The sequence below is a fragment of the Perca fluviatilis genome, chromosome 8 (genome assembly GCF_010015445.1).
Source record: "Perca fluviatilis chromosome 8, GENO_Pfluv_1.0, whole genome shotgun sequence".
Lineage (NCBI taxonomy): Eukaryota > Metazoa > Chordata > Actinopteri > Perciformes > Percidae > Perca > Perca fluviatilis.
This window is the reverse complement of record NC_053119.1, coordinates 13205550-13230415: the sequence shown is the minus strand read 5'-3', so window position 1 is coordinate 13230415 and position 24866 is coordinate 13205550. Positions and strand designations below refer to the sequence as shown.

The 24866-nt window shown below is 40.4% G+C and overlaps 4 protein-coding genes across 10 annotated transcripts in view; 3 read left to right on the top strand and 1 right to left on the bottom strand.

The window, feature by feature from the left end:
• The first annotated feature begins 5373 nt into the window (after positions 1–5373).
• On the top strand, positions 5374–12479 carry LOC120564726 (mucin-2-like). 2 transcript variants are annotated; one of them, XM_039809925.1, is made up of 3 exons: positions 5374–7781; positions 8445–9770; positions 11252–12479. In XM_039809925.1, the coding sequence occupies exons 1-3, from the start codon at positions 5420–5422 to the stop codon at positions 11956–11958; spliced, it is 4395 nt and encodes a 1464-aa protein (XP_039665859.1). In that variant the 5' UTR covers positions 5374–5419; the 3' UTR covers positions 11959–12479. The 2 variants fall into 2 exon arrangements, with proteins under 2 accessions (XP_039665859.1, XP_039665858.1); XM_039809924.1 differs by having other exon boundaries at positions 5374–9770.
• A 1514-nt stretch (positions 12480–13993) lies between these two features.
• Positions 13994–17607, top strand: fam185a (family with sequence similarity 185 member A). The gene is made up of 8 exons (XM_039808544.1): positions 13994–14583; positions 14741–14850; positions 15291–15383; positions 15532–15670; positions 16207–16248; positions 16345–16440; positions 16549–16683; positions 16798–17607. The coding sequence occupies exons 1-8, from the start codon at positions 14145–14147 to the stop codon at positions 16908–16910; spliced, it is 1167 nt and encodes a 388-aa protein (XP_039664478.1). The 5' UTR covers positions 13994–14144; the 3' UTR covers positions 16911–17607.
• A 136-nt stretch (positions 17608–17743) lies between these two features.
• Positions 17744–24866, bottom strand: part of fbxl13 (F-box and leucine-rich repeat protein 13) — a 15668-nt gene continuing 8545 nt past the window's right edge. For 3 of the 4 annotated variants that reach the window (XM_039808536.1, XM_039808538.1, XM_039808539.1), the window contains 12 exons: positions 22238–22290; positions 21774–21874; positions 21122–21251; positions 20531–20629; positions 20221–20341; positions 19938–20136; positions 19732–19851; positions 19487–19610; positions 19323–19403; positions 18841–18975; positions 18585–18748; positions 17744–18501 (listed from right to left, as the gene is read on the bottom strand). In XM_039808536.1, the coding sequence (XP_039664470.1) occupies positions 18291–18501; positions 18585–18748; positions 18841–18975; positions 19323–19403; positions 19487–19610; positions 19732–19851; positions 19938–20136; positions 20221–20341; positions 20531–20629; positions 21122–21251; positions 21774–21874; positions 22238–22290 (1538 nt within the window). In that variant the 3' untranslated portion in view covers positions 17744–18290. The remainder of the gene's footprint in view (positions 18502–18584; positions 18749–18840; positions 18976–19322; positions 19404–19486; positions 19611–19731; positions 19852–19937; positions 20137–20220; positions 20342–20530; positions 20630–21121; positions 21252–21773; positions 21875–22237; positions 22291–24866) is intronic. The other variant, XM_039808537.1, reaches the window with a different exon arrangement.
• The window catches only part of LOC120563974 (leucine-rich repeat-containing protein 17-like), a 4866-nt gene continuing 874 nt past the window's right edge, over positions 20875–24866 (top strand). The window contains exons 1-5 of one of the 3 annotated variants that reach the window (XM_039808540.1): positions 21050–21181; positions 22637–22799; positions 22915–23391; positions 23537–23739; positions 24487–24642. In XM_039808540.1, the coding sequence (XP_039664474.1) occupies positions 22675–22799; positions 22915–23391; positions 23537–23739; positions 24487–24642 (961 nt within the window). In that variant the 5' untranslated portion in view covers positions 21050–21181; positions 22637–22674. Of the gene's footprint in view, positions 21182–22636; positions 22800–22914; positions 23392–23536; positions 23740–24486; positions 24643–24866 lie in introns of all 3 variants that reach the window. The other 2 variants (XM_039808541.1, XM_039808543.1) reach the window with 2 other exon arrangements.

The window sequence follows — 24866 nt, the reverse complement described above, 5'->3', positions numbered from 1 at the left end:
TGAGTATAACCAGAGACCATAGACAGAGGAGGCCTGCTGACAAAAAGGGGCGTTCATGATCTAAATTATTTGTCAGTTTTTCTCTGCTGGACTGGACAATCAGTCTGTTATCAAATATGGAGGAAAGACGTGGAAATGTTGTATAATTCTTTTAATTCCTAAATTATTTTGACCAAAAAATATATGTCGAGTTATTCATATCAGACTCTATATTTTCCAGTGTATTTATAAAACGTATTATAACTTGAACTAAAGAAGCAGTTTGGATGAGAGGTGAGACGTCTTCAAGAATTTCGAGCAAGTCCAGTTGCCTTTGCTTATCACAGAGATCTATCTTAAAGATAGCTTTACAATCTGTACATACTGGACATATTGTATGACACCAACAATTAATAGGAAAGTATGGATCAGAGAAGAAACTTCCTAACTTTTGTGATAATGGTGTGATAGTTACTGTTACACCCAATGAATGGTTATATTGTAGCTTACTGCCATAAACAATAAAGAAGAATCTCAAACATATTTTGTTTTCATGAGTCCATTTTGAGATACTGATATACAATTTTTAAATATTATTTTTAAAGTTGAATAATTTAACAACAAATGCACCAGCAAAGTTTTTTTTTTAAAGCTTGTATCCTAGAGCAATTTTTATAAACCCAATTTGCAGATGCATACATTGGTATTTCTTACTAAAGACAGCTGGCACATTACAAAAACGTTTTAACATATTCATATATTTATGATAGGTTTTAAAATAAACATGTGACAACAAAGCATATAAAGCGTGTGTATATTAAATTCTTCATAGATGTCTATTACGGTATGGTAGGTGCAAAAGTATAGAATGAGTTTGTATTCTGAGATATTTCTTTAAAATGTCACTAGGTGGCAGTAAATTGATGAAAATCCATTAAGGGGCTTTTTTCTCTGTGTGAAAATCATCACATCTACTGACCCTGACAGCTGTGTTATTACAGCTCCTGCAAAAAAACAAGTGTTGAGATGCCAGTTGAAAACATACTCAATTCTATTGCACAATACGTGGTTAGTCACTACTTTTACTACATCCAAGATAAGACATACAAGAAGTAGGCTACTATTATTTATTTAATGTCAACATTGTGATTTATGTGATTGCAAAGATTTAAATACAGTGCCTAAGTGTCTTTCGTAACATACTAATATTAAAAAAAACATATTTTTGTTATGACAGAAAACAGAAACAAATCCTGCAAAGATGATGAAAATTTAATTTCTCCTAACTGTTCAGTCAAATGGTACTCTCTCTCTCTCAGTCCACATCCATTTATATGCTACTTACATCTGTACCTGTAGCCACTAAAGTAGAAGTCTTAATCTGCCAGAGAGATTGATAAGGTAGTGTACACAGTGTTCATCAGCGTTGACATTGGCTTACTCTTACATGAGATTTGTTTATTTCTTTTGTTCATTGGGTGAATGTTACACTCAGCATGGACACTTAAACCGTCGTCATAGAGAAGAAGACACAGTTTGCAGGATAATAAAGTAAAGGTAAGTTTTGGTTCCCATAACAGGAGGTAGTGCAAACAGAATAATCCTTTAGAGATTTTAATTTGAATGCCAATTTATAATTGCTCGTATAGTATTCAATTATTTAATGTATATTGTTTCCTATTATTTAATGTATACTCTGTGAGCTGTGTGATATTTTGCTGCTGCAACACCGTTATTTCCCATTTTTTTGGATTAATAAAAATCTATCTATCTATCTATCTATCTATCTATCTATCTATCTATCTATCTATAATACTTAATTACAATACAGACAGAAATACTGTACTTTTTACTCTACTACATTTAGTTTGCTATAATTTAATGACTTTGGAGATTACGATTTTACATACAAACAGAATTCATAAAATATGTTCTTAATTCATATGTCATGTGAATGAATAATCCAATAATATGATTTTTATTTAACACAGTAACACTCACAGGGGCCAACTTCCTGCATTGAGTACTTTTACTTTTTGATAAATGGATTTTATTTATAATGTACTTAAGTAACATTTTCAATGCAGGACTTTTACTCAAGTAAAGGATCTTAATACCTTCCTTCACCACTCACCTTCATTATTCTGGATAAGAAAGAAAGTTGTCATTCCAATGTTATTAATTTTAACAGCCTAAAGCCTACTGGAAATATTGGTACAGAGAAGAGAAAAGGTCAACAACGATGCACTCAGTCACACATTTCTGTGCATTTAGTCCATCCACTTGTGTATTATGTATGGTTTCTATTAACCACAGCTGGGACAAACACGCTGCACACGTCCATTCAGTATGAACATCAGGATATGATTCGATGAAAAACCAAACAGCTTAAAATGAATGCCATAATGTCAAATGTCTTTATAGAAAGTTTACAACTGTAAACAATATTACAACAGGACAAACAATATTGCCTGTCATGGGAAAAACACCCATTTATACCTCGTGCATGCCAGGGTCTCAAATATGTCCACTTTCACCTCAGAGTCCAATCCCATTGGGCAGAAGGTGACAGCAGCAGATAACCTGTTCCCATGTTACACCCGCTTTCCAGGACAAAGATTCTTAAATATACATTTCAAACAATGTCTTAATAAAGTCCAGGCTTTTGGATTAGAAACAACTTGACCTGACGTTATCTGGTGTTGGCTAGCTGTAGGAAATCCAGTCCAGATGTGAGAGACACTTGGTTGTTTCAATTTTAAGAATCTCTATCAGTCGATTGACAGATGAAAAACATTCTCACATGCATGACAAAGGAATGTATCAGTTACTGAAGAATTAAGATATTGGCAATGAACAATTTATGTGAATATGAATGTGTGCGTGAGTGTGTGTGCGTGCGACAGAGAGTAAGAAAGAGACCCAGAGTGATTGTTTAATTTTAAACTGATACACACAGATCCACAGGATTAAGGCAGGCGTTGCATCATTTAACTGTTTCGTTAAATTAATATATGTTTTTTTGTTCTTGGCATGCAAACAGTGAGTCAGTAGAATAATATTGTCGAGGTAGGTTTATACCTTTAGGCAGGCAGACTGAGTGTGGTATTACAAGAGGCTGGTGCTTCACTACAACAGTCTTTAGGTTCACTCCAGTTCAGTTAGAAATGGGACACTTATGCACATAACAGACATGACCGACGACACTGGCTCCTCTGCCCAAAGTGGAGGGAGATGAAGTGGTCTGCCAGGAAGCCCAGGCAGCAAATCTGGACTGATGGTCAGATGTTTGTTCTAGTCTGGACGGAAAAAAACAGTGTTTACACGATCCAGGACAGAGAGTGGGCCAAGCCAGCTCACTGGGGGAATTCAAAACACTTTATCCCAAGAGGGCACCCTGAGGAGAAAAAAAACTGCTGTCCATAAATGGGTAAAGCCAGTAGTGAGGGTATTATTGGGAATAATAGAGTTCCTGGCAGTGCTCCGCAGAACAGAATTCATTTAGATTGGCTACTATCTAATGAATTTACCCCCTTAGCCTTAATCAACTGCATTAATCCTTATTGTTCTTCATGCAGCCCGTGCATCAGGTTAGTTTGATGTGGCTACGCAGCGGCTGTCTGAGATATATGAGATGTGGCTCTATGATAATAAATCAATACAGCCTAGTGTTCAGACAGAAGTCTCTCAAGAGTGTAAACATTTCTCTCACACTATTTCCCAGTGTAAGTGTTGAAGTACTGAAGTGACTGTGAAAGGTGAAAGGACACTTATTCCTGGCTTTTATCCCGCCAACAGTTGTAAAATGTCAAATGAGCTCATAGCTGCAATAGCGTAGACTTACAATATAAAGTCACATAGAGTATGTTTGGATAGATATACAATTTATATGCACGGATTACAAGTCCTCTAATTGAAACATACTACAGCCCCTTTTTTCAAAGTAAAAAACTGAATTGATCAAATCCTTTTCTTTGACTCATCCTCTCAAACTGTAGCATTTTAGGTTGTTATGCTCGTTCAAGGTGCCGTTTCTCCAGACATATGAACTTGCAGGCCAGTGCGAGTTTTCTTTCACCTTAACTCGTTATTAATTTCTAACCTGATGCTTCCCACAGTCCTCTGAATAAACAAATGGTTTCCTTTGTCATTATCAAAGGACAGCTGAGAAGTCTCTCCAGCCTAGTCCAGTCATAGCAACCAGCCAATTAAAGAGACAGGGGGGAAAAATGCACAAGGGTCATGTTTCATTGCAGTCTAAAAATAAGAACATTTAAGTGGACTAACAAGCATTAAAAATGGACAAATTTCTGAAACATCAAACGTTTGCCGTGCATGCTATCACTCATATCTCATATCCTGTGGTGGGACTGACATTTACACCCCGGGTCTGAGAAACTAAAGCCTCATTATCTAAACTCCCTGCGAAGCAGATGCCTCATTTAGTTCATGTGACTGTGTTTTCTCTCTTGCTTTTTTCGGACTATTTGTAGACACAATGAATTAGCAAAGAATCCAAAACTTGGATGAACGGACAGTGCTCACAGCGAGCTTAGCCTCTCCACCCAGAGATTGCCTCACCAATTCTTGACACTTGTTGAGGATTAGTACTGTCTGAATAAAGTCAATAGCACATGAAATATTTCTCTCCTCTGGCATTGCATTTGAATCAAGCGGCCTTCTTGGATAAATCTGACATTCCTGACTTTCATTACTCAACTAAAGCTCAACTAAACCACGCAGCTTACAGTAAAATGAAATATGTCCTTACAAATCTGAGTAACAAACTCTTGCCTCCGGCCCAGCAGCCAGTATTTTGCTTCAAATGCATATTTTGACCTGTCACATCTGTCACTCACATGTTTGTAGACCCAACAGGAAGCTTGGGAAGCGTCTGCCAAAGCAACTGTGACACACATGCATATTCAAGGCTATGATGCACATATCAGTACATCATGGAATGAGAATGCATTACAAATGGTCTTCATTAAGTGATGTGATTTTGGTGAAGATACATGGAATGTAATAATAGGATTACAATTAGACATGCTGTTGTAAAGCTTTCACAGGTTGTGCTTTTTGTGACTGATATAGAACTGTTACGGCTAATTCTGCTTATGTTATAAAGTAGAAATATTTTACCATTTCCTCACGCTTTATGCTGATCATCCAGTATCTCACAGAGAACATCTACTGAGAAGTACATCCACACAATCTTCCTCTCACTTACATAGTTTTTTTCACCTGTTTCCCCCTCAAAGCTTCTCCCTCCTCATTTCTCTTTAAGACTCACTTTCCACTGAACAGCTCCATCAGTTCCCCCTCCCTCCTTTTCTCCCTCCCACCCTACCTCCTCCTCTCACTGTCACTGTCTCAAACTGAGGTGGGTCTTTTTTTACACTCTCTCTCTACTCCTTTTACTCTTTACTCTCAGGACGCAATGAGGTTAACAGCATTGTGCATATGTGGGATCCTGCTGGCCTTCTCAAGCCTCTCTTGGACCTCAGCAGACTCTGATGAAGGAGACGTCCTGGGGGATAATGCATTTCGACCCTGCGCTGCAACTCTGAGACCTGAGGGGCTGTGCAGACAGGGGCAGGATGAGAGCACGTGCCCATATCTATTCAGTCTACCGCCGCTGACTCTCCATTTGCCAAAGCAACTCAGGGAGCTGGAGAAGATCGTCAAGGATTTGCAAAAGCTGAAGGACAATGTGGACCAACTGAGGAAGATGTGTGCAGATTGTACAGTAAGCCAAACTGAGAGAGAGTGTGGAAGGCAAAGAGAAAGAGGGCATGAAAAGCTGAATGAGGGTACAGATAGACATAAGGATGAGAGAAACTGGCTGAATGAGAGAAATCCTAAGAGACCAAAAGATTTCAGCCAGGAGTGTGGAACAGACAGGGTTAAAGCGAAAAAGACTATGGAAGGAGATGGTGACACTGACTCAGAAAAGAGAACAATTTTGGAAGAGAAAGGGAGAAAGAAATGGGAAGCAGAGAGAGAGAGCGATAAAGTGATCGTAAAAGAAAATCAGAGAGAAGAAACCCTAAAAGTGGCAGAAAAAGATGGAAAAACTAAGACAGAGGGGGCAAAACGAAAGGACAAACTGGGGCAGGCCAAGGTGCCAACTGCTGGTGGAAATGAGAAGATAGTGGATATGGTTAGAAAAAAGGTTGTTGAAAAAAATAACAGGGAGACAGAGACAGACAGAAATAAAGACAACAATGGAAAAGGGAATTCAAAGGAAGATCCAGAGGATACGTTGGAAAATGGAAAAGAGAGGAAGATTACAAGTAATGTAAAAAATAAGGAGAAAACAGAAGAAAGTGACCATCACGTGTGGCAAGATGAAACAGAGACAGAGAAAAACACCCAAACTGAAGAAGACAGGGGCAGTGATGGAATAAAGATGTCTGAGGGCCATGATGAGCATACAAATCAGGAGCGCGAGCAGCACAGAGAGGAGAGGAAAAAGGAAATGGAAAAGGGAATAAAAGTGGAGCGAAATAATGAGAAACCAAAACAGACTGAAAGTATCGGGCATGTAGAAAAAGAGAAGACTATAAAAGAGGGGGAGGTGGAGGACGGGGAAACGGGAATGGAGATCAAAACAGAAGGAGAAAAAATGGTCCAGAGTGTGCAGAGAGACAGCGATGGAGAATTAGCATCCAGCAAGGCAACTGAGAGGACAGACTTTGTTTCAATCAGCCCAACTCCTCAATCTATCATTAGTTTAGCTCCAAGGCAGGATGCCATGGACTCAAACGAAGCTATAACCTTTACATCATCTCTTCCATCTCCTCTTTTGTCCAGCTCAACTTTAGATTTAATAACAGATGTCAATCAAGGGATGACAATAGTTGCTGACGGACTACCAACCCAAAGCACAGGCTTTGGAACAGCAGTTATTTCTGAGCACCCAAGCCCAGATGCAGAGGAAGATTTTAGGGCCACAAGTAGCCCAGCAACAACAGCCACAATAAACACATTGGGTGGTCCTGGACAACAGATAACCAGTGCCACTTCAAGGTTTACTTCTACAACCAGTGCAAGACCTGGTGCAGACTTCCAGGGTCGAGTTAGCTCAACTACAGCAACTACAACCACCACAACTCCCCGTCAGAATTTATACACAACTACATCCCCAGGAGTTGCAGACCGCAGCCGTTGGACAGCTAAAAAGAACATCAGCTCAAACAGTAAGACTGGTGTGAAACCTCTGCCAGGCCGAGAACCAAAGCCCAGTGAAAAGCATAAACCTGCAATTAAGCCTGAAGCAGACCAAAGGCTTAAAAATCCTAGGAATGATCATAAACCTGTCCGAGCTCCTTTGCCTGACAAAAAAACTAAACTTGACCAAAAGCAAAAGCCTTCTCACCAAAAACCAACAACCGACCCAAAGTCTAAACCTAGCAAAGACCCTAAACAAGTCCAAATTCCAACACCTGACCAAAGAACTCTACCTAGTCATTTACCAACTGATCAAAATCTGAAAAACAATCAAATACCTAAACATGACCAAGAACATACAGCTGACCAAAGCCAGTTACCTATTCAAAAGCCAACATCTCAAAAACCTCAAACTGTAAGCCCAACTGGTTCTGACAAAGACCTTCAAACTGGCCGAGAGCCTGAATCTGTTGAAATCCCAATTACTTCCCAAAACTCAAAACTTGAGAAAAAACTAGTTCATCCTCTCAAATCCGACAAGCCTGACCAACCACAAAAAACTAAACCTGACCAAAGGTCTACAATAAACCAATATTTCCCACCTGTTCAAAATCCTGAACCTGAAAGAAGTGAAACAACTAGCCTCACGCCAACACCTAACCAAAAGCCTATAACAGAATTAATGGAATATGCTGATGAAAATCCTTTTTCTGTCAACGACTTAACACCTGAACAAGAGGTTACACCTGGCCGTCCCCTGATAAATCCCCCTGATCAAAAGCCTAAACCCAGCCAGAAAATCCCTAAAATAAACCAAAAGCCTAAACCTAACCAAAAACATCCAGATCTCACAACAGGCCAAAAGACTAAACCGCATGTGAAGCCTAAACCTGACCAAATAGCACAAACCAATCAAAGGCTTATAACACCTCAGCTTGACCAAATACCTGATCTTAACCCCAAATATGTGCCTGACGAAATTCCTGAAGAAGAATCCAACAAAACATCCAAACCAAGGCCTCCACCCATACGCAGGCCACCAACCAAGTTTACAGTCAGGCCTACAGTCAGACCAGGAGCAAAACCTGTTCAAAGACCCAATCCAGCAGTGCAACAAAAGCCAAGTCCAAAGACCAAAGCAGTTTTAGATCCCCTTCAAATCAACAGGACTAAATCAGAAGACATCCAAAACTCTCAAACCGACATGCCACCTGTATCAAGCCCTGAAACACAGGTTGCTGAAGTTAGTCATTCCCCAGGGGACACAGAGTTCAGTTCCAACACTGAAAGAAGTGAAACAACTAGCCTCACGCCAACACCTAACCAAAAGCCTATAAACGAATTAATGGAATATGCTGATGAAAATCCTTTTTCTGTCAACGACTCAACACCTAACCAAAAGCCTATAACAGAATTAATGGAATATGCTGATGAAAATCCTTTTTCTGTCAACGACTCAACACCTGAACAAAAGCTTACACCTGGCCGTCCCCTGATCAATACCCCTGATCAAAAGCCTAAACCCAGCCAGAAAATCCCTAAAATAAACCAAAAACCTAAACCTAACCAAAAACATCCAGATCTCACAACAGGCCAAAAGACTAAACCACATGTGAAGCCTAAACCTGACCAAATAGCACAAACCAATCAAGGGCTTATAATACCTCAGCCTGACCAAATACCTGATCTTTACCCCAAATATGCACCTGACGAAATTCCTGAAGCAGAATCCAACAAAACATCCAAACCGAGGCCTCCACCCATACTCAGGCCACCAACCAGGCTTACAGTCAGGCCAGGAGCAACACCTGTTCAAATGCCAAAACCAGCAGTGCAACAAAAGCCAAGTCCAAAGACCAAAGCAGATTCAGATCCCCTTCAAACCAGCGGGACTAAATCAGAAGACATCCAAAACTCTCAAACCGACATGCCACCTGCATTAAGCCCTGGAACACAGATTGCTGAAGTTAGTCATTCCCCAGGGGACACAGAGTTCAGTCCCATCACAATGCAAACTATCACTCTGGGTCCAAAGACCTCCAACAGCCTGGACACTGGACGCTTCCTTCGCCTTCACACACTCCCCGAAGGCTTCACGATGAGCCCAAACAGCAGGATTACGTCTGATCTGAGGCCACAAACCACCAGTCAGCCACCATTGATCCCAATGACAACAAGCCCCCAAAAAAACATCCGTGGGATCCTTCCAAGTGTTATCCCTAGCACTAGTCCAGGATCTACAAAGCCAAATCAAGGTACTGACTCCCGCTCACAAGCTATACTTCACAATGTGGAGGAAACAGCACCCAGACAAACTCCAGATGCAGACAAAATGATGATTCCAGTCCCTACCCCCAGTGCCCAAACTACCTCCACAAACAGCCCTGACCTCAGGTCAACAACCCCTGCCACCTCTGGCCCCGAGCCCCCAGCTGTTGAGTCTTCCACTCCCAGTGCACGAGAGCTGCGTGTGAAAATCAACCAGGTGGCTGCTTTCTTCAAGAACAGCCTGAGTCCAAATGGAAGACCACCGGACAGGCGTACAAAAGAGCACCCAGAGGACAACCAGGGAGGCAGCAGGCCTGACAGCAAACTACCAACACTGATAACATCTAAAGGCAAGAGATATTATTTTTAACACTATGGTAGTGCTTGATCAAGTTTTGTTTTTGTATGCACGCTCTACCATACAAGTAACTTTATGCAGGGATTGTGGTTGTTATTGACAGAGCTTTCGTGTAATTATAAGCATGTTTAGCAGCACACAGCATTGATTTGCAGCACCGTGTATAATAGTGTAATGGTTGCTTTGTTTCAACAGTCAACTCAAAGAAATGTATTAATAGTCACTGCACAAAGAGGTAATTACCAATTAAGAGAGGAAAGGAGGAATGTTCAACTGCACAATGAAATTCTCTGAAATTTACAACCAACTTAATAAAAAAAACTTATCTTTTGTTTAAATTAAAACACAATAACTAGGCTCAGGGAAAAATGTTGTGCATTAGTATTTGAGAACTTATAATTGTATATCTTACTCGGCAAATTGGCATGACAAGGACATTGGCTGAAAGGATTTAGGTAAGAGGGCCACACAGTAAGCACTAGTGATCCTCATATAAACATATGATAATATAATGATGTGGTCTGAGATCATCTTTGTACCATACATAATGGCTAAAGGAGGAATTTGCATGTGTGCAAAATGTGTGTGTCTCTGCGAGTGTCGTAATTAAGGATAAAACCACAACTATGTGTAGCTTAACAGCTTTTAAACATCTTTCAGTGGAGCAGGGCTTATAGTAAGTAAATAATTTGGCATCAAATAAAAGGGATTCTTAAGGATAACACTTGAGTTCAGATGCTCCATATGAATTAAACAAATACCAACAGCCTCCTTATCATGCACAGGTGAAGGTCTTCTTTACAGACTATACATCATACTGTATATTTGTGTTTTATTTATCAAATCAATCGCTAGGAAAAGACTATTATTTTATAGTTTCACATTTTAAAATCTGTACTTATTTTATCTCTCAAATACATGTCTTTCAATCTGTGTGTGTGTGTGTGTGTGTGTGTGTGTGTGTGTGTGTGTGTGTGTGTGTGTGTGTGTGTGTGTGTGTGTGTGTGTGTGTGTGTGTGTGTGTGTGTGAGAGAGAGATGGAAATTTGTGTCAGATGTTTGTTGGGTGAACATACAGATCCATACAGATGTTTTTTTTATGTTTGTGGTTTTATTTATATTATCTGTTGATTGTTGGAGCAGACGATGCAAGAAAACAGACAACAAAGTTTTATCTTATCTTATCTACTACGGAGGTCCACTTTCAAAAACACTAAATCTTTTATGGTGGAAAAGTAGCTTGCCCTGACCTGTTCACTTGACTTGTGACCTCACCCAACACATTCCACAACTACATCACAGCTGCAAGATGATATTTTTTAACATGCAATATATGAGCAAAGGCAGGACTGTGGTTAATTCACTACCAAAATTAAGGAGGGCAAGTTTTCATTTGGAGGATTTTTAGAGAAAGCTGTTTATATTGTACATGTAATATGAATGTAATTTCTTTTCATTTTTTTCCCACCTGCAGTTAACACAGCTAGCGACTGCTCCAACCACCTACTCAGGGGGGAGACAAAAAGCGGAGTGTACCTGGTGACCCCTGACCTCCGCAGCAAAAGCTTCCCTGTCTTCTGCGACATGGAGCTGGATGGAGGAGGGTGGACGCTCCTGCAGCGCCGACAGGACGGCAGCGTGAGCTTCAACCGCACCTGGGCTGAGTACCGGTCAGGTTTCGGGGAGCTGGACGGAGGGGAGTTTTGGTTGGGCAACAATATGATCCACCTGCTGACCCGGGACAGGGATATGGTGCTGCGGGTGGAGCTGGAGGACTTTAACGGGGTGATGGAGTATGCAGAGTACGAACAGTTCAGAGTGGCAAGTGAACGGATGCGCTACAGACTGACGGTAGGCGGTTACTCGGGTACTGCAGGTGATGCTCTCCGCTTTAGCAGAAGTTATGATCACAACAACAGGGCGTTCACCACGCCGGATAGGGACCACGACCGCTATCCATCCGGGAACTGTGGCGCCTACTACAGCTCCGGCTGGTGGTTTGATGCCTGCATGGCTGCAAACCTCAACGGCAGATACTATGTGGGGAGTTACAAGGGAGTCCGGGATGGGATTTTCTGGGGGACTTGGCAGAACATATCTAATGAGTATTACCCCACCAATGACAGACAGTCTTTTAAAACGGTCACAATGATGATCCGACCAAAGGGCTTTACACCATGAGCTGTGACTGTCCATGTTTGAAAAGAAACATAAGGGGTCTAAATACTATACTTCAACCATAAGCTCCTAACATGCTCCTTACAATTTAATAAAACCTAGTAGGCTATATCTTCCACACCACACGGTTATTCTACACTATTAACACAATGCTGCCGCCTTGTGGCCTTTGATTCTGCAATACTGATTTGTTTACAGGATAGCCTATGACAGTAACTGCGGATGTACACACGGTAGTACCAGTACAATGTTATAGTCCTAATTACATAGTATCTTTTTTTCATAACCTTTTAATATTAATGTCTTTTTTGAGAGTGGAATTTGTTTAATGACAAGAGAGGGAAATCCTCTTGTGAAGAGTTTTTTTTTCTTCCAGTAAATATGACGCGTATGTAGCAACAGAGTATGATATTTTTATTGTTGGAGTACTGGAAAGCCTGTTGATGGTTGACTGAAGCTGTAAGTTGTTTTATAATTAAGATTGTTTTGTTAAGATAAATAAAATTGCTGAATATATGAATGTGGATTTGCTTTTGTTTATCCTTCTTTCTGTTGAAATTATCTGCAAACTAAATTACCAATGAATTCTATAGCAAGTAGATTTAAATGCGACCTATCAGATTTACATGACAGATTTATGGTTTAAATTAGCCCCATGCAGTACAACTTTAGACGCGAGAAATGCTTCAAGACAAGTTCCCTACAGCCTTTGCGGAGAGAACGACGTCACCTGCAACGTGATCACATAGGCCCTGCTGATTGGACAAGACCTAAAGAGCAGCGGCGCTAAAATTACACAAGATTATACATCTGTCTCGTCAAGTAATTACCGTGACGCCGACTAAGAAACGGAAATTCCATATATTTTGACTTCGACATAAAAGAACACAAAACCTGATGGAAAGTACAGCCTGCTGGTATTGGATCGTTAGCCTGTTGTTTCTGAGATGAAAAGTGAGAGTTATCCTCAATGCTTGCATGTGCAGTGTGCAAGGCTGCCCTGGGGCCTTCGAAAGGTCAATGTGTGCCAATTTTGGCAAATAATTTGTGCTTATTTGGTTTACAATGTATTTGAGGATATACACTACAAAAGCACAATGTCAGATGGCCAGGCAGTTAATCTGGTCATGACAAAAACATGCAATAAATTGAAAATGTCTTTATCACAGAAAATAAAATAAAGCCATAGAGGTTTCACAATGAAAATATTTTTTAAACCTACACATTTATTGTATCTTTACAATAACAGATGACTATGTGAGTATAGTGTATGATGTACAAATTATAATTAATACTTATTAATCATTATATCAACATATTATACAATATACTAAAATTACAACAAATCCTGCTTTGAATATACACTACCGGTCAAAAGTTTGGGGTCACTTAGAAATTTCCATTCCACTCCATTTTAGACAGAATACCAGCTGAGATCAGTTGCATTGTCTTTTTAATCAGGGCAGCAGTTTTCAGATTACATTATGTGCTTACATAATTGCAAAAGGGTTCTCCAATGTTTTCTCAGTTAGTTTTTTAAAATGATATCAGATTAGTAAACAGAATGTGCCTTTGGAACATTGGATGAATGGTTGCTGATAATGGGCAATGTAGATATTGCATTAAAGACCAGCCACCCACTCAGATCAGCTGGTATTCTCTCTATAATGGAGTGGAATGGAAATTTGTAAGTGACCCCAAACTTTTGACCGGTAGTGTATACTTTAGCTTCCACACAGCATTTTACCAAAGACACTTATTTTATTATTCTAACGGCAACTCACATTTTTATGGTATGGTGTGTGTACTTCACTTCATTTTGTGTTCATTATTAGCCTACATGGTGAATGACCTATGACCTTTTTTTTTTAAATCTTGGAATGTTTTTTCTTAATTTATTATAATTTCCCATCTATATGTATTGTTTTTTCATTAGCGCAATTACAAAGACCAAGGCTGAAGAGAACATTTTAGTAAAAGTGTTGTGAATTGTAGATGACTCTTTTAATCTGAAAACTTGTACCGGAAGTAATAGCATTGTACAGTACAACAACACAGACTTGACAGCGCTGAGACAGTCCATGTTGACTGAATGGCAGCTTGTTAAGATCAGTAGCTTGTGTTTAACGTTAGCAGTAACAGCAGCAGTGTGAGGTGTGGATGAGCTTGTTTACCGGAAGGTGATAGAGATGTTTTGTGGCTCAGCAGGTCGGCGGGGATGTGTCGGACTTCTCCACTGCTGGTCACTCGCAATCGGTCCCAGAAGGACACTCGCTACCCCTCGCTGCCCTCTGCATACTTCACGGTTCTTCTCCATCTCTGCCCCCGCGAAGTCTTCATCACATGATGAGGTAAACCAGCCTCTGAAGCAGTGGGATCTGGTGGTGAGCCCCTACAGCACTGTGCGGGTACAGCTGGGCTGCAGTATCTCCATCCGTCCGCTGGACCCGCACGCCTTCCCCGAGGCTGACCGAGTCTTCATCACAGTTCATGGAACAGACACCGAGCAGGTGATTGGTCTGGATCACTTACAAGTCCACTATGATGACCAGAGCAAAGAGCTGCTCATCTCAGCTGGGAAAGTTAACCGCAGCATGTCGATCGATCTGACTGCACCTATAAAAAGTAGTGAGTGTCTACTGATGATGCAATTATAAATGAAAATGACAATATAGATGTCTACAGTAGGGCCTATAATATAATTGATCCTAATGCATATCAGTATATATTTTCCCAGCAGTTGGCGTGATACGGTCTGTTGTACTTTGGTGTCTCCTTTTGTCAGATCTCCTCATTACTACTCAGGGACAAGGCAACGTGCAAGTGAAGAACATGGAGTGTGATATCTGCAAGGTGCAGACAGAGAAGGGCAACTGTTTGCTGCACTCTGTCAAGGTAGGTGCTGGCATTACAACATAAACACATTCTTATACATATATTATGTTTGCATATTAATATGTCCTATTGACTGATTTCACAATTAAATATATACAATTACTATTGATTAAATATTGTTATTGCAAACATTTGACTGATTGTAAAACTAGAATTGTTGGTGATATTTTCTAATCTTTCCAAACACATTGGGGGGAAAGTATGGCTTAAACCATAGTAGGGTTTCCCTATAACTATAACTTTTGTTGTTTTACAGCAGCAAAGGTTAGTTTTGCCAACTCACATGGCAACTTAAAAAAAAGCCACCAACAGTCCTCAACTACCTAAAAGTACTTGTTCAAGTTCAAATAAACAACCCACTAGACTGTTGTTGTGGAGTTGGAGATGTGTTTAGAGGCTCTATCTGACATTCTACTGTTGTTTGTTGTCTGTTATCTCAGGCTCATCAAGTTGAGGTCCAGTCCAATGGAGGACATGTTACAGGTGTGGGCACTATCCATGGCAATGTGGACATCAGTACATGTGGAGACAGTGTAAGGACAGTACACTCAGCAGTCATTAGAGGGCAGCAGCAGCAGCCTGAATACAGACTTTATCTGATATGGAAACAAAACTGGAAAAAAGTTAAATCATACATCACCTGGCTACAGTGCTGTGCAGTGATACGTTGTGTGTTTGCAGGGAGTGGATATCAAGAAGCTTCAGGGCACCAAAATGAATATTTCAACAGAACATGGCCCTCTGAAAGTCAAAGCCATCTATGCTGAGTCCAGCTGCGTCTCCTCCTGCTCTGGGAGAGTAGAACTGGGACATGTACACGGTGAGAAAACAGCAGCATCTATTCCTCATCTATATTGCTTGTGTTGTTATAAGTGCTACAGCCAAACTCAAATGTAGTGTGAAAAAAAAGTTACATTAAATGAATTACACTTTTGTCCAAAACAAACTCCACTGCCCATGAGCCATTGCGGCACACAACTACATTATGTTAACTTGGTTTGTAAAACAGAGCTGTGCTATGTCACTAATCCTGGACTCTGATCCAAATAAAGTCTACATAAATGCAATATGGTTGCAATTTATCACAAATTCTGTATTTCTTGTTTGTTTTGGAGTAGCTATAAGTTAGTTTTAAAAAGACTAATTCTTGGAGGTAGAGATTATATCAAAAAAGACAAACAGCACTGTGATGTGAAATGAAGGAAATGCATCATCCACTTAGAATTTTAATTGCTTCCTGATACAATGAGCCAGTCGTCATAAAATACATGGAAACAATGATCGTTTTAACTTCAGTGAAGCAGGTTTATGAGCCAGTTATGTTAAAACTGACTGTGTGCTTTAATTTATTAAAAGGTAACGCCACTGTGAAGAACGTGTCTGGAGATACAGTTGTTGGTGAGTAAGCTGAGCCGGATTGCACAATGAACTATGTATGGTATGTATCAGTGGCTGTTAAATGCAAAACACCTGAGGCTTGCTTTGCTTTTGCAGATGGTTCGAATAGTTTCCTGAAGGTTTCCTCTCACAGCGGAGGCATTGATGTCTATGTGGGAGACGGCGGCAGTGCCAAACTCCACAGTCAGGAAGGTAAACGCACAGTATGAGAAGAATATTCTCCTTATGAATCACAGTTTTCCTTCCCGTTGAGCAATATTCATTTTCGTTGTTTATCCCTCATTCTTCTGTTGTACGCAGGAGCGGTGTGTGTGCGTGTCCCCTCCTCGTTGAAAGCTGGGGTGGAGCTCTGTGGAACGTCGGTGGATATCAGCCCAGAAGTTGTTCTGCATGGAGTAGAAAACAACACAACTGAAGGCCAAACCACAGTTACTGGTGAGACATGGCACAGTTATTTAACTAAACCCTCAACACAGAACATTCACTTTTCTTTCCATACGCCTTGATTTCTCTCATTTACCCTGTTCCCCCCCTCTGTTTGTCTCTCAGGCTATATAAATGGAGAGTCCCCCATGGACCAGTGGGTTAAAGCTCAAGCAGACAGAAACTCCGTCAGACTGAAGACACAAAGCTGGTTTGAATCCCTGAAGCTGGGGAGCTGAGTTATGAGCAGCATCACTGTAGTGGAGCTTTACACTGACTGAGCCAGATATTTATTACTGCTCCTCAAGACTGGAAGCACCTTTACCTCACTGAAGTATTGGGAACTCGGTGCTCAGGATATACTGTACTTTCAATAAAGACATTATGTATAATCTATATTATATAACAAATAGTCTGTATGTGTTTAAAAAAGAAAGAACTGTTCATGCACTGTGGTCTTGAAAGCATACTATGCAACTGCACACCAGTGTTGGTTTGTGCTGAACTGTCTGAATGGTTTTGAATAAGAAACTGCTTGCTTGCTCAGATTTTTTGGGGATTTCTTGTGATGTAAAATAATGCCACAAATAAACAATACCACACATTATAATACCTTTAGAAAAACTAAATCCAAGTCGAAAGGAAATTACAAAGTGTTATATAAACAAAAGATAAAACAAGATTTTAATATGAAACTGTTTTTTTTTTTTTAATTAAACAAAATATTTTTAAAAAGGAAAAGACAAACACTTATTGCACAGACAGTGCATAGACAAACCAATGTTAATCACAAAATGTAGAAATGTACAAACAATTTTAACTCACTCTGAAATCTAACTGTTGAAACTGTGAGTGACACCTGAGAGTTCAAATGTGTGCTTTGTACTTCCATGTATATAGAAGTATAACATTTCTTAAATAAATAGACACCAATGATGGTCATGTCTTATTGCTAGAGATACCCGGGCAACTTTTGCATCCACGCAGTGATTTGTGTCGCTGCTGTCACCGTTGCTAAATGATTAGTGGTCGACACCATCTAGTGATAGTGAGTTGTGGAAACAGCTCAGCCATAGATTGTATATGCACTTAGCTGTATTGGACAATAGAAATACTGTATGAAATATGTTGAGCAATACACAATTGTGTTGCCTTTGTACAAATGAAATATACTATGTTATAGAAGGGCGAACAACAGTTACTATGAATAATAAAGGATCCAAAACTGACCCCCAAGAAGAAATGTTACGAAAGTTCAGAGTGGGAATCACACATGCTTACGTACAGGTTATTAACCCACTGGAGCCTAGCAGGGCAAAGGCAATGAGTAACAATTTATATACAAGCAAAAAGTGATCTATTGCCTCAAACTCAAAACAGAAAAGAACATGACACTCCACTGTGTCATGTATAATGTGTCAGTGAGGTGCTGAAACAGTGCTATGTCTCCATCCAAACAGGTGACTCCTAATCTGATTATTTAACCAGTGATTTTGTGTGGATTATCACAAGTGTATCATGCAAAATGGTTTGTTAAATATGCTCTTAACATGTTTTGAAACAATGTCCCAAAACTGATGGTTGATGTGATTACTTAGGGCTCTACTTTTACAATAACATTACTTATTGATATCTGTTTCTACTCTCTCTGTACATGCTGCTTTTGTCATCACTGAGTGCTGTTCCACCACTTCCCAGGTGTCATCAGTCTTAGCGTGTCTTGTGATTGGATGCACTATTTGTCCCATGTTGTATCCAAACCAGTATGGAGGGTCGTCATTGCTGTGCTCCCAGTGCTCCACACGTGGCTGAAGCTTTAAGGCGGCCGCCCTACAGGAAGAAATGCTCTCTGGTCATTAAAAGCTGTTGTACAGGACTCTAACTTTGCAGTGTTTTTCTAAACTGTGTCTTACCTGGAGATGCTTCTGCAGCAGGCCATTGTGATGGAGCAGAGTGGAGGACAGATCCTCTCTAAGTATCGGAGACTGCGATCTGTGAGAAGAACACAGCCACTCACATCAAGATCTCGCAGGTGTTGACATCCACTTGTCAGATACTGCACTGCCATGTCGGTCATCTGAGGCAGGACAGAAGAAAATAGAAAACATTTAAATAAACATTTCAAAGCTTTAGAGAAGTGTGTGTAGGCATGCATGCATGCGTGCATACCTTGGGACAGCCTGACATCCGCAGTGTGACTAGAGCTCTGCAGTAAAATGAAATCGCCCTGATGGCCGGGTCTGACAGAGCTACACAGTCAGACACATCAACATGTTCCAGATCTCTCACATTCTTGCACAGCTTCTACCCTCGTGAGGAACAAAAGAAACAAAAGAAAGATGTGTGATGAAATGTGAACTTGTGAGAAAATGAAAGGGGAGAGGAAGCATGTCTACAAGAAGACATACATGCCGTCCTCTGTTCACATCTGTAAGTAGTCAGTAAGTGAAGAAACAACTGTGAACATGACTGATTTTTTTGGGAATTGGTTTTCTAGGAAAGAGTTAGGGTACAAGTTTATTTCCTGTCCGCTGTTGAAATGGACAAACAGTGGAAAAGGAAGTAAACTTGGACCCACAAAAAAACGTAAACATGTACAGTATATAAAAGCCACATCTGACCATGTGTTGAAATTGTAGCTGGATTTGTACCTCCATGCCAACATCTGTGACGTAGACACACTCGGCAAGAACCAACTTCTTCAAGCGAATTCTCACAAGAGCCGCCAGCCCCTAAAAGTACAAATACGAATTTATAGACTATTTATCACCAGTTACCTTTTTTTTCAGGAATTTGTGAGGGTAGGAAACAATACCTGATCCTGGATGTGGCAACCGCTGATGTCAAGTGAGCAGATAGAGCTGCCACTCAGCCACTCCAGACTCACATCAGTCAGTCTCTCACAATAACTCAAGTTGAGATGGTACAGTTTACACAACCTGATAAATTGTACATGCATGTACACACGACAAAAAAAAAAAAGCTGTTGCGCGGGACTATTTAAGAAACCACAATAAGATATGTGTCTGTGTGTTTGTTTGTGAAGTCATCCTAATATACCTTTGTGCAATCCTCATGACAGATATGTCAGTGACGTGACTGCAGTAACTGACATTCAGCTCTCTCAGTTTGGTGGATGATGAACCTTCAGTCAGATACTGGATCCCAGTATCACTCACCCTGAAATACAAACAGTACACCCATTATGTAATGCAATGTTATTAGAAAGAACAGCATCTAAATGTACAGCAGCAACAAACACACACTTGTTACAAAGTGAGATGTCAAGGTGTTGCAGGTTGTTAAGGTTGGCCATAGATTTGAGGCTTGCGTCGGTCATTCTGGAGCATTCTGCAGCGTGGAGTCTGCGGAGGCCTTGTGAGCTGCTGCACAGGGCCTTCCAGCTGACGTCTGTTAGTTGGTTGTTACCTAAAGTGCACACGGGGTGAGGAACAGACAAAACAACTGGATGATAACTGGAAATGGAATTGCTTCTATATTTTCATGTGTATGTGGGAATAAATGTTGCGAGATGCAAAATTATCTTACCCTCTGTCCTAAAAGTCTTCAGTTTGGCAACTTCAGCAATGGCTTTGAAGGCAACATCGGAAAGATGAGGAGCATCCAGCAGAGAAATGGCAGACAGACAGCAACATCTGGCAATTAGCGCCTGTTAGAAAATAGCAAGACTCAAAACTTTTCTTTGTTGCTAGGGGTTAAGAGTGTGCAGACAAAAAAATGTTGACAAAGAAAATTCTTGTGTAATTTATTCCTTATTTTCTGTCTTTGATAAACATTCCAGAGATGGGATGTTGAGCCTGTATGAAACTTGTGATGTGTTAGAAATTAAGAAACGTACCAAGACACAGCTGTCTGACAGCGTGGGCATGTCATTGATCACAATCTCCTTGAGCGAAGGGCATCCGGCAGAAATATATCTGAACCCATTTACAGTCATCTGGGAGGAGAGAGGAAAAAATGTGTGTATTCTGGATTCTGAATTATTCTCCTGGACGTAGTTTGGCTTGCTGCTCACATTTTCAAGGCCCTATAAAGTGAAACACCTGGAACCAAACTAATGCACATTCCCAGAGGAAAAGTGTGATTTATGTTACGATGCATGTGTGTTATGTTATGGAGAGTGCACATGGTGAGTGGGTGGGCCAGAGTTGATTGTATGAACCCAACCCTCCTTTTGGCCACTGTTGCCTTCTACTCTCCCTCTCCTTCAGATCTTTGTTCATTCGCTCTGAGCTCTGACTGAGTGCAAACAGTCTCCAGAGCACAGCCAAAAACAAGCGGAGACACGTGGAAAAATAGAGCAGTGACTGGATTTATCCAAGGTGGACTTAAAGCTGAATTTTTTTAAAGGAAAAAAGTGGTGTCCTGTCTACAGTTGAAGCTGAGTGGAGTCGCTATATACCCAACTGAGAGAAGAATACCAACTGACCTGAGTGCAGCCGGACAGGTTGAGGTGGATGAGATTGTGGCAACCCTTCCCTGTGTTCAGGTACATAAACCCTTTATCTGTGAATCTGTAGCAGTAGGCCAGACTCAGGTATTGAAGGTTGAGAGAGCTCCTGTTCAAAATCAATAGTTTGATTAGGTATGAGTTTATGTACGAAGCTTTTGTAGATTACAGTAGGTTGTTTTGTTGTTGTTTTTAAACAAAAGCGTAAATTTGAATACATACTCTACAAGGACAGCATCGTCATCAAAAACAGTGACATCACATTTTAAATTAAAAGAAGATATCTTCAAATGCATGCATAGTAAAATGTGAAATATTTCCTACTAATGCTAATGACTGTTGAACTTAAAAAAAATCTATCATCAATGTAATCAAACAGTCTAGGCGTTATGTTGTGAGTGCCACATTAGTTTCTCTAAATCATTAGGTTGGAATCGACCAAGCTGCTGTCAGACATGAAATACAAGCCAGCAGCATGTGGGAAATGGAGATAATTCTGGGAACCAAGGGGCAGGAGGGCAGAGGATCATCCCGGGATTTGTTTATTTAATCTGGAGATGTGAATGAGCTGGGCCACAGTTTAAAGCACAAATGTAGTGACATGGCAGTTTTACCACAAATGGAGGTTTACCTAGACAGTTCCCTTAGAGTTTTGTTTGTTATAGGTGTACAAGAAAGGTTCAAGTACAGCAGGCAGGGACAGCCCTCGACAATTTTCTGAAGCATCACATCCTGTTAAAGAGCAAAGATTTAAATGTTACCTTAAGTTCCCTCAGCAAGGCACCTCTTACTAGAGTGCATGGCACAGTGTAATATCACAATCAACAATGCATCAACACAAATTTGAACTACTTGGCTTTAATGAAAATGAATCAAATGTATGTAAAATTACAATGGAGCAGAGTAAAACAACTTTTTTTTCCCCAAATTCTTTTTAAATTAATTTTCATTGATTTAATAAAGGACTAATATGTAATGTAACATTAGAAAATAGTGTAAACAATACATTACTACATATGATATGAAGGTGATACATTTCCTTGTAGATTTAGGTTTTTTCTATCTATACTTTATTATTAATAATGTTTTACTTACTGTAACATTAAGACACTCTGACAAATTAAGGTCCTGGAGATTTCTGCACTCACCTAAGAAAACACAATGCAGGGAAAACAATAAAAAAGCAGATAAATGGCTGGTTAAACTATGTAGTCAACTTTTCGAAATACTTTGCTATAATTATTGTAAAATGTAAGTTGTGATATAATAGAGTACTATATGACAGTATGTAAGGAACAGCATGAAGTGTCATAGTATTCTGCCTTTCTTCAAAGTTGTGTATACATTCCTGAACAGCTCCTATCTCTTACATAATGTGCTGCCTCTCACCTCTTCCTCAGGGTAAGCAGCAGCTGCGCTCCATCAACAATAACACTGTTCACCTTTGACCCATTGCTTCTGTTTCCATTAGCCTAAAATCCTGCCTTTCTCCAGTTCTTCTTACTGAAAAGACAATCCCTGCAGGGCACAGGATGCATGTGACCTCCTCTCTCCTCTTAGCCTCTCTGCTCCTCCTCCTGCTCCCGTCCACCGAAATGAAAAGACCCGGGAAGGGCAGAGGCCTCAGGGGGGCGAGACACAAACTCACACACGATAGGTATGGATTTACTCTTAGGTCTAATTTGTTCACTCCATTTTTCATCTACTCAAATGACCATGTGTAGCCAGTGGCAGGCCATGAATCCTTTTTGTGTGTGTTTGAAAACTGTCAGAGTAAGAAGTGCTGCGCGTCACACCAGATCAGGCCCCTCCAGGCTTGTGGCATCTGACTGCTCAGAGTTGACAGAATCTGGAGACTTCTTTGTAGACTGTCAAGACCGACACCTCACCTCCATTCCCACCTCACAGACCTGGTCCAAACAACCAAAGCACCTCCTTCTAGCACGCAACCAGATCAAAGTCCTTCGTGATGGGGCCTTCTTTGGATTTGAGAGTTTAACTAGTCTGGACCTGCAGCAGAATCAGATCTCTTTAGTGGAGGAAGGGGCTTTCCAGGGCCTGACACGCCTTACAACCCTGCTGCTGCAGCACAACCACCTGGGAACACTTAGCGAGGAGGCCCTCATCCCCATGCCAAACCTTCGCTACCTACGTCTTTATGATAATCCCTGGAATTGTCTCTGCCCGATGGACAGTCTCGTACGTACCCTACAGGTCCCAAGCAACCGTAATCTAGGAAATCATGCCAGGTGTGTGATTCCACAAAAACAGTTTGACATAGTTTGATCTAACGCTCTGATTCCACAGGTGTACATTACTGATTCTCAGAATAACAAACAGCCTCCAAATTTCACATGTGATTTTATCGTGACTTAACAGTGTTTCCTCTTGTAGGTGTGCAGAGCCCATCAGGCTGAAAGGCATTAAGTTGAAGCAGATTGACCCCATATTACTTTGTAAGGAGAGAGACCCAACCAGCAACCGAACAGATCCCACAGACCCTGTAAAGCCCATACCAATTCGCATAAGACCAGATGCCACCACATTATGCCATACCTACCTTTTCCCCCAAATACAGGTGGACTGCCGTAAAAGAGGCAAGTTCAGCTTTTTCCTAAATGAGTTTGATTAAATATTTTCTACCCTGAGCCTCACTGTGTTTTTAGAAATTCAGCACACACGTTCCTTACGCAATAGCAGAGTTAGGAAAAAATACCTCTGAATCTTCATCTCATAGAGCTCGTATGTTAATGATTAAATATTACTGTACTACTAGTACTGGAATGAATAAACTTCCATTTCTCAAAAGGATTTTCAGGGCCAGACACAGAACTGGCAAAGAGGCACATCTAGTTTGGCAGGTGTTTTCTATTCAACGTTATGTTGCTTGCTTCTTTAACCTCAGACAGATTCTACTTTATAGCCATTTCTTACCTTACATTATAAACAACTTGGAAGCATTAGTTAAAAAAAAGTTGGGACATACATCAGAATAAGTCAATTGCTAAACCTGCAAAAGGATTTTAGAGGTGCCTAAAAATAAAGTGAATCAAATAGTGTGTTACTACTATTTGTCCCATACTGGCAGGAGGCCTGGATTTTAGAATCAAATTCAGGTTATGGATAGAGCAGAGCATTAATCTGTCTCTGTTTTTCACATGCAGAACTAACAGTGGGAACTCAAGATGATTTCTAAGTGCAGTCTTTTGTTTAAGAAATTTGGATGGTACAGATTAAAAAAAAATCCTTAATTTTAATACTGAACATATGAATGAAGCAGTTATATTTTTTGGCAGAGGTAAAATATTAATGTATTTAAGTAACCCCTTTCCCTCCATGTTTAGGTCTAACCGAGGTGCCTACAGGTATTTCAGAGGATGTTGTTCACATTGATCTGTCCCATAATTCAATTCGTCATCTCAAAGCCAGAAATTTCCAAACAGCGAGGAGCCTCAGAACCCTTAACATCAGTCATAACAATATGGAGCACATTGACACAGGTATGTGTGCTGTTATTACTGCATACATATTAAACATAATCTTAAGTAAATATTACAGTATGTGCCTAATATTTCCTGTAATTTTCAGGATGAAAACCTAAAACAAAATTGTGTTTTTCTTTGGCTGATGGATAACATATGGAAGGCTAAAAGGTTGAGAACACGTTATACAACTGCTGCTGACTTCTGTTTCCCTTATTTCCTTTTTAGATACAGCAGGCATT

Bases quoted from the DNA above. Each gene is read 5' to 3' on its own strand.
- fam185a (XM_039808544.1), top strand. From the start codon at position 14,145: ATGTTTTGTGGCTCAGCAGGTCGGCGGGGATGTGTCGGACTTCTCCAC. The intron at 14,584-14,740 runs GTGAGTGTCTAC...TCCTTTTGTCAG, and splicing joins GACTGCACCTATAAAAAGTA to ATCTCCTCATTACTACTCAG. The intron at 16,441-16,548 runs GTAAACGCACAG...TGTTGTACGCAG, and splicing joins CAAACTCCACAGTCAGGAAG to GAGCGGTGTGTGTGCGTGTC.
- LOC120564726 (XM_039809924.1), top strand. From the start codon at position 5,420: ATGAGGTTAACAGCATTGTGCATATGTGGGATCCTGCTGGCCTTCTCA. The intron at 9,771-11,251 runs GCAAGAGATATT...TCCCACCTGCAG, and splicing joins AACACTGATAACATCTAAAG to TTAACACAGCTAGCGACTGC.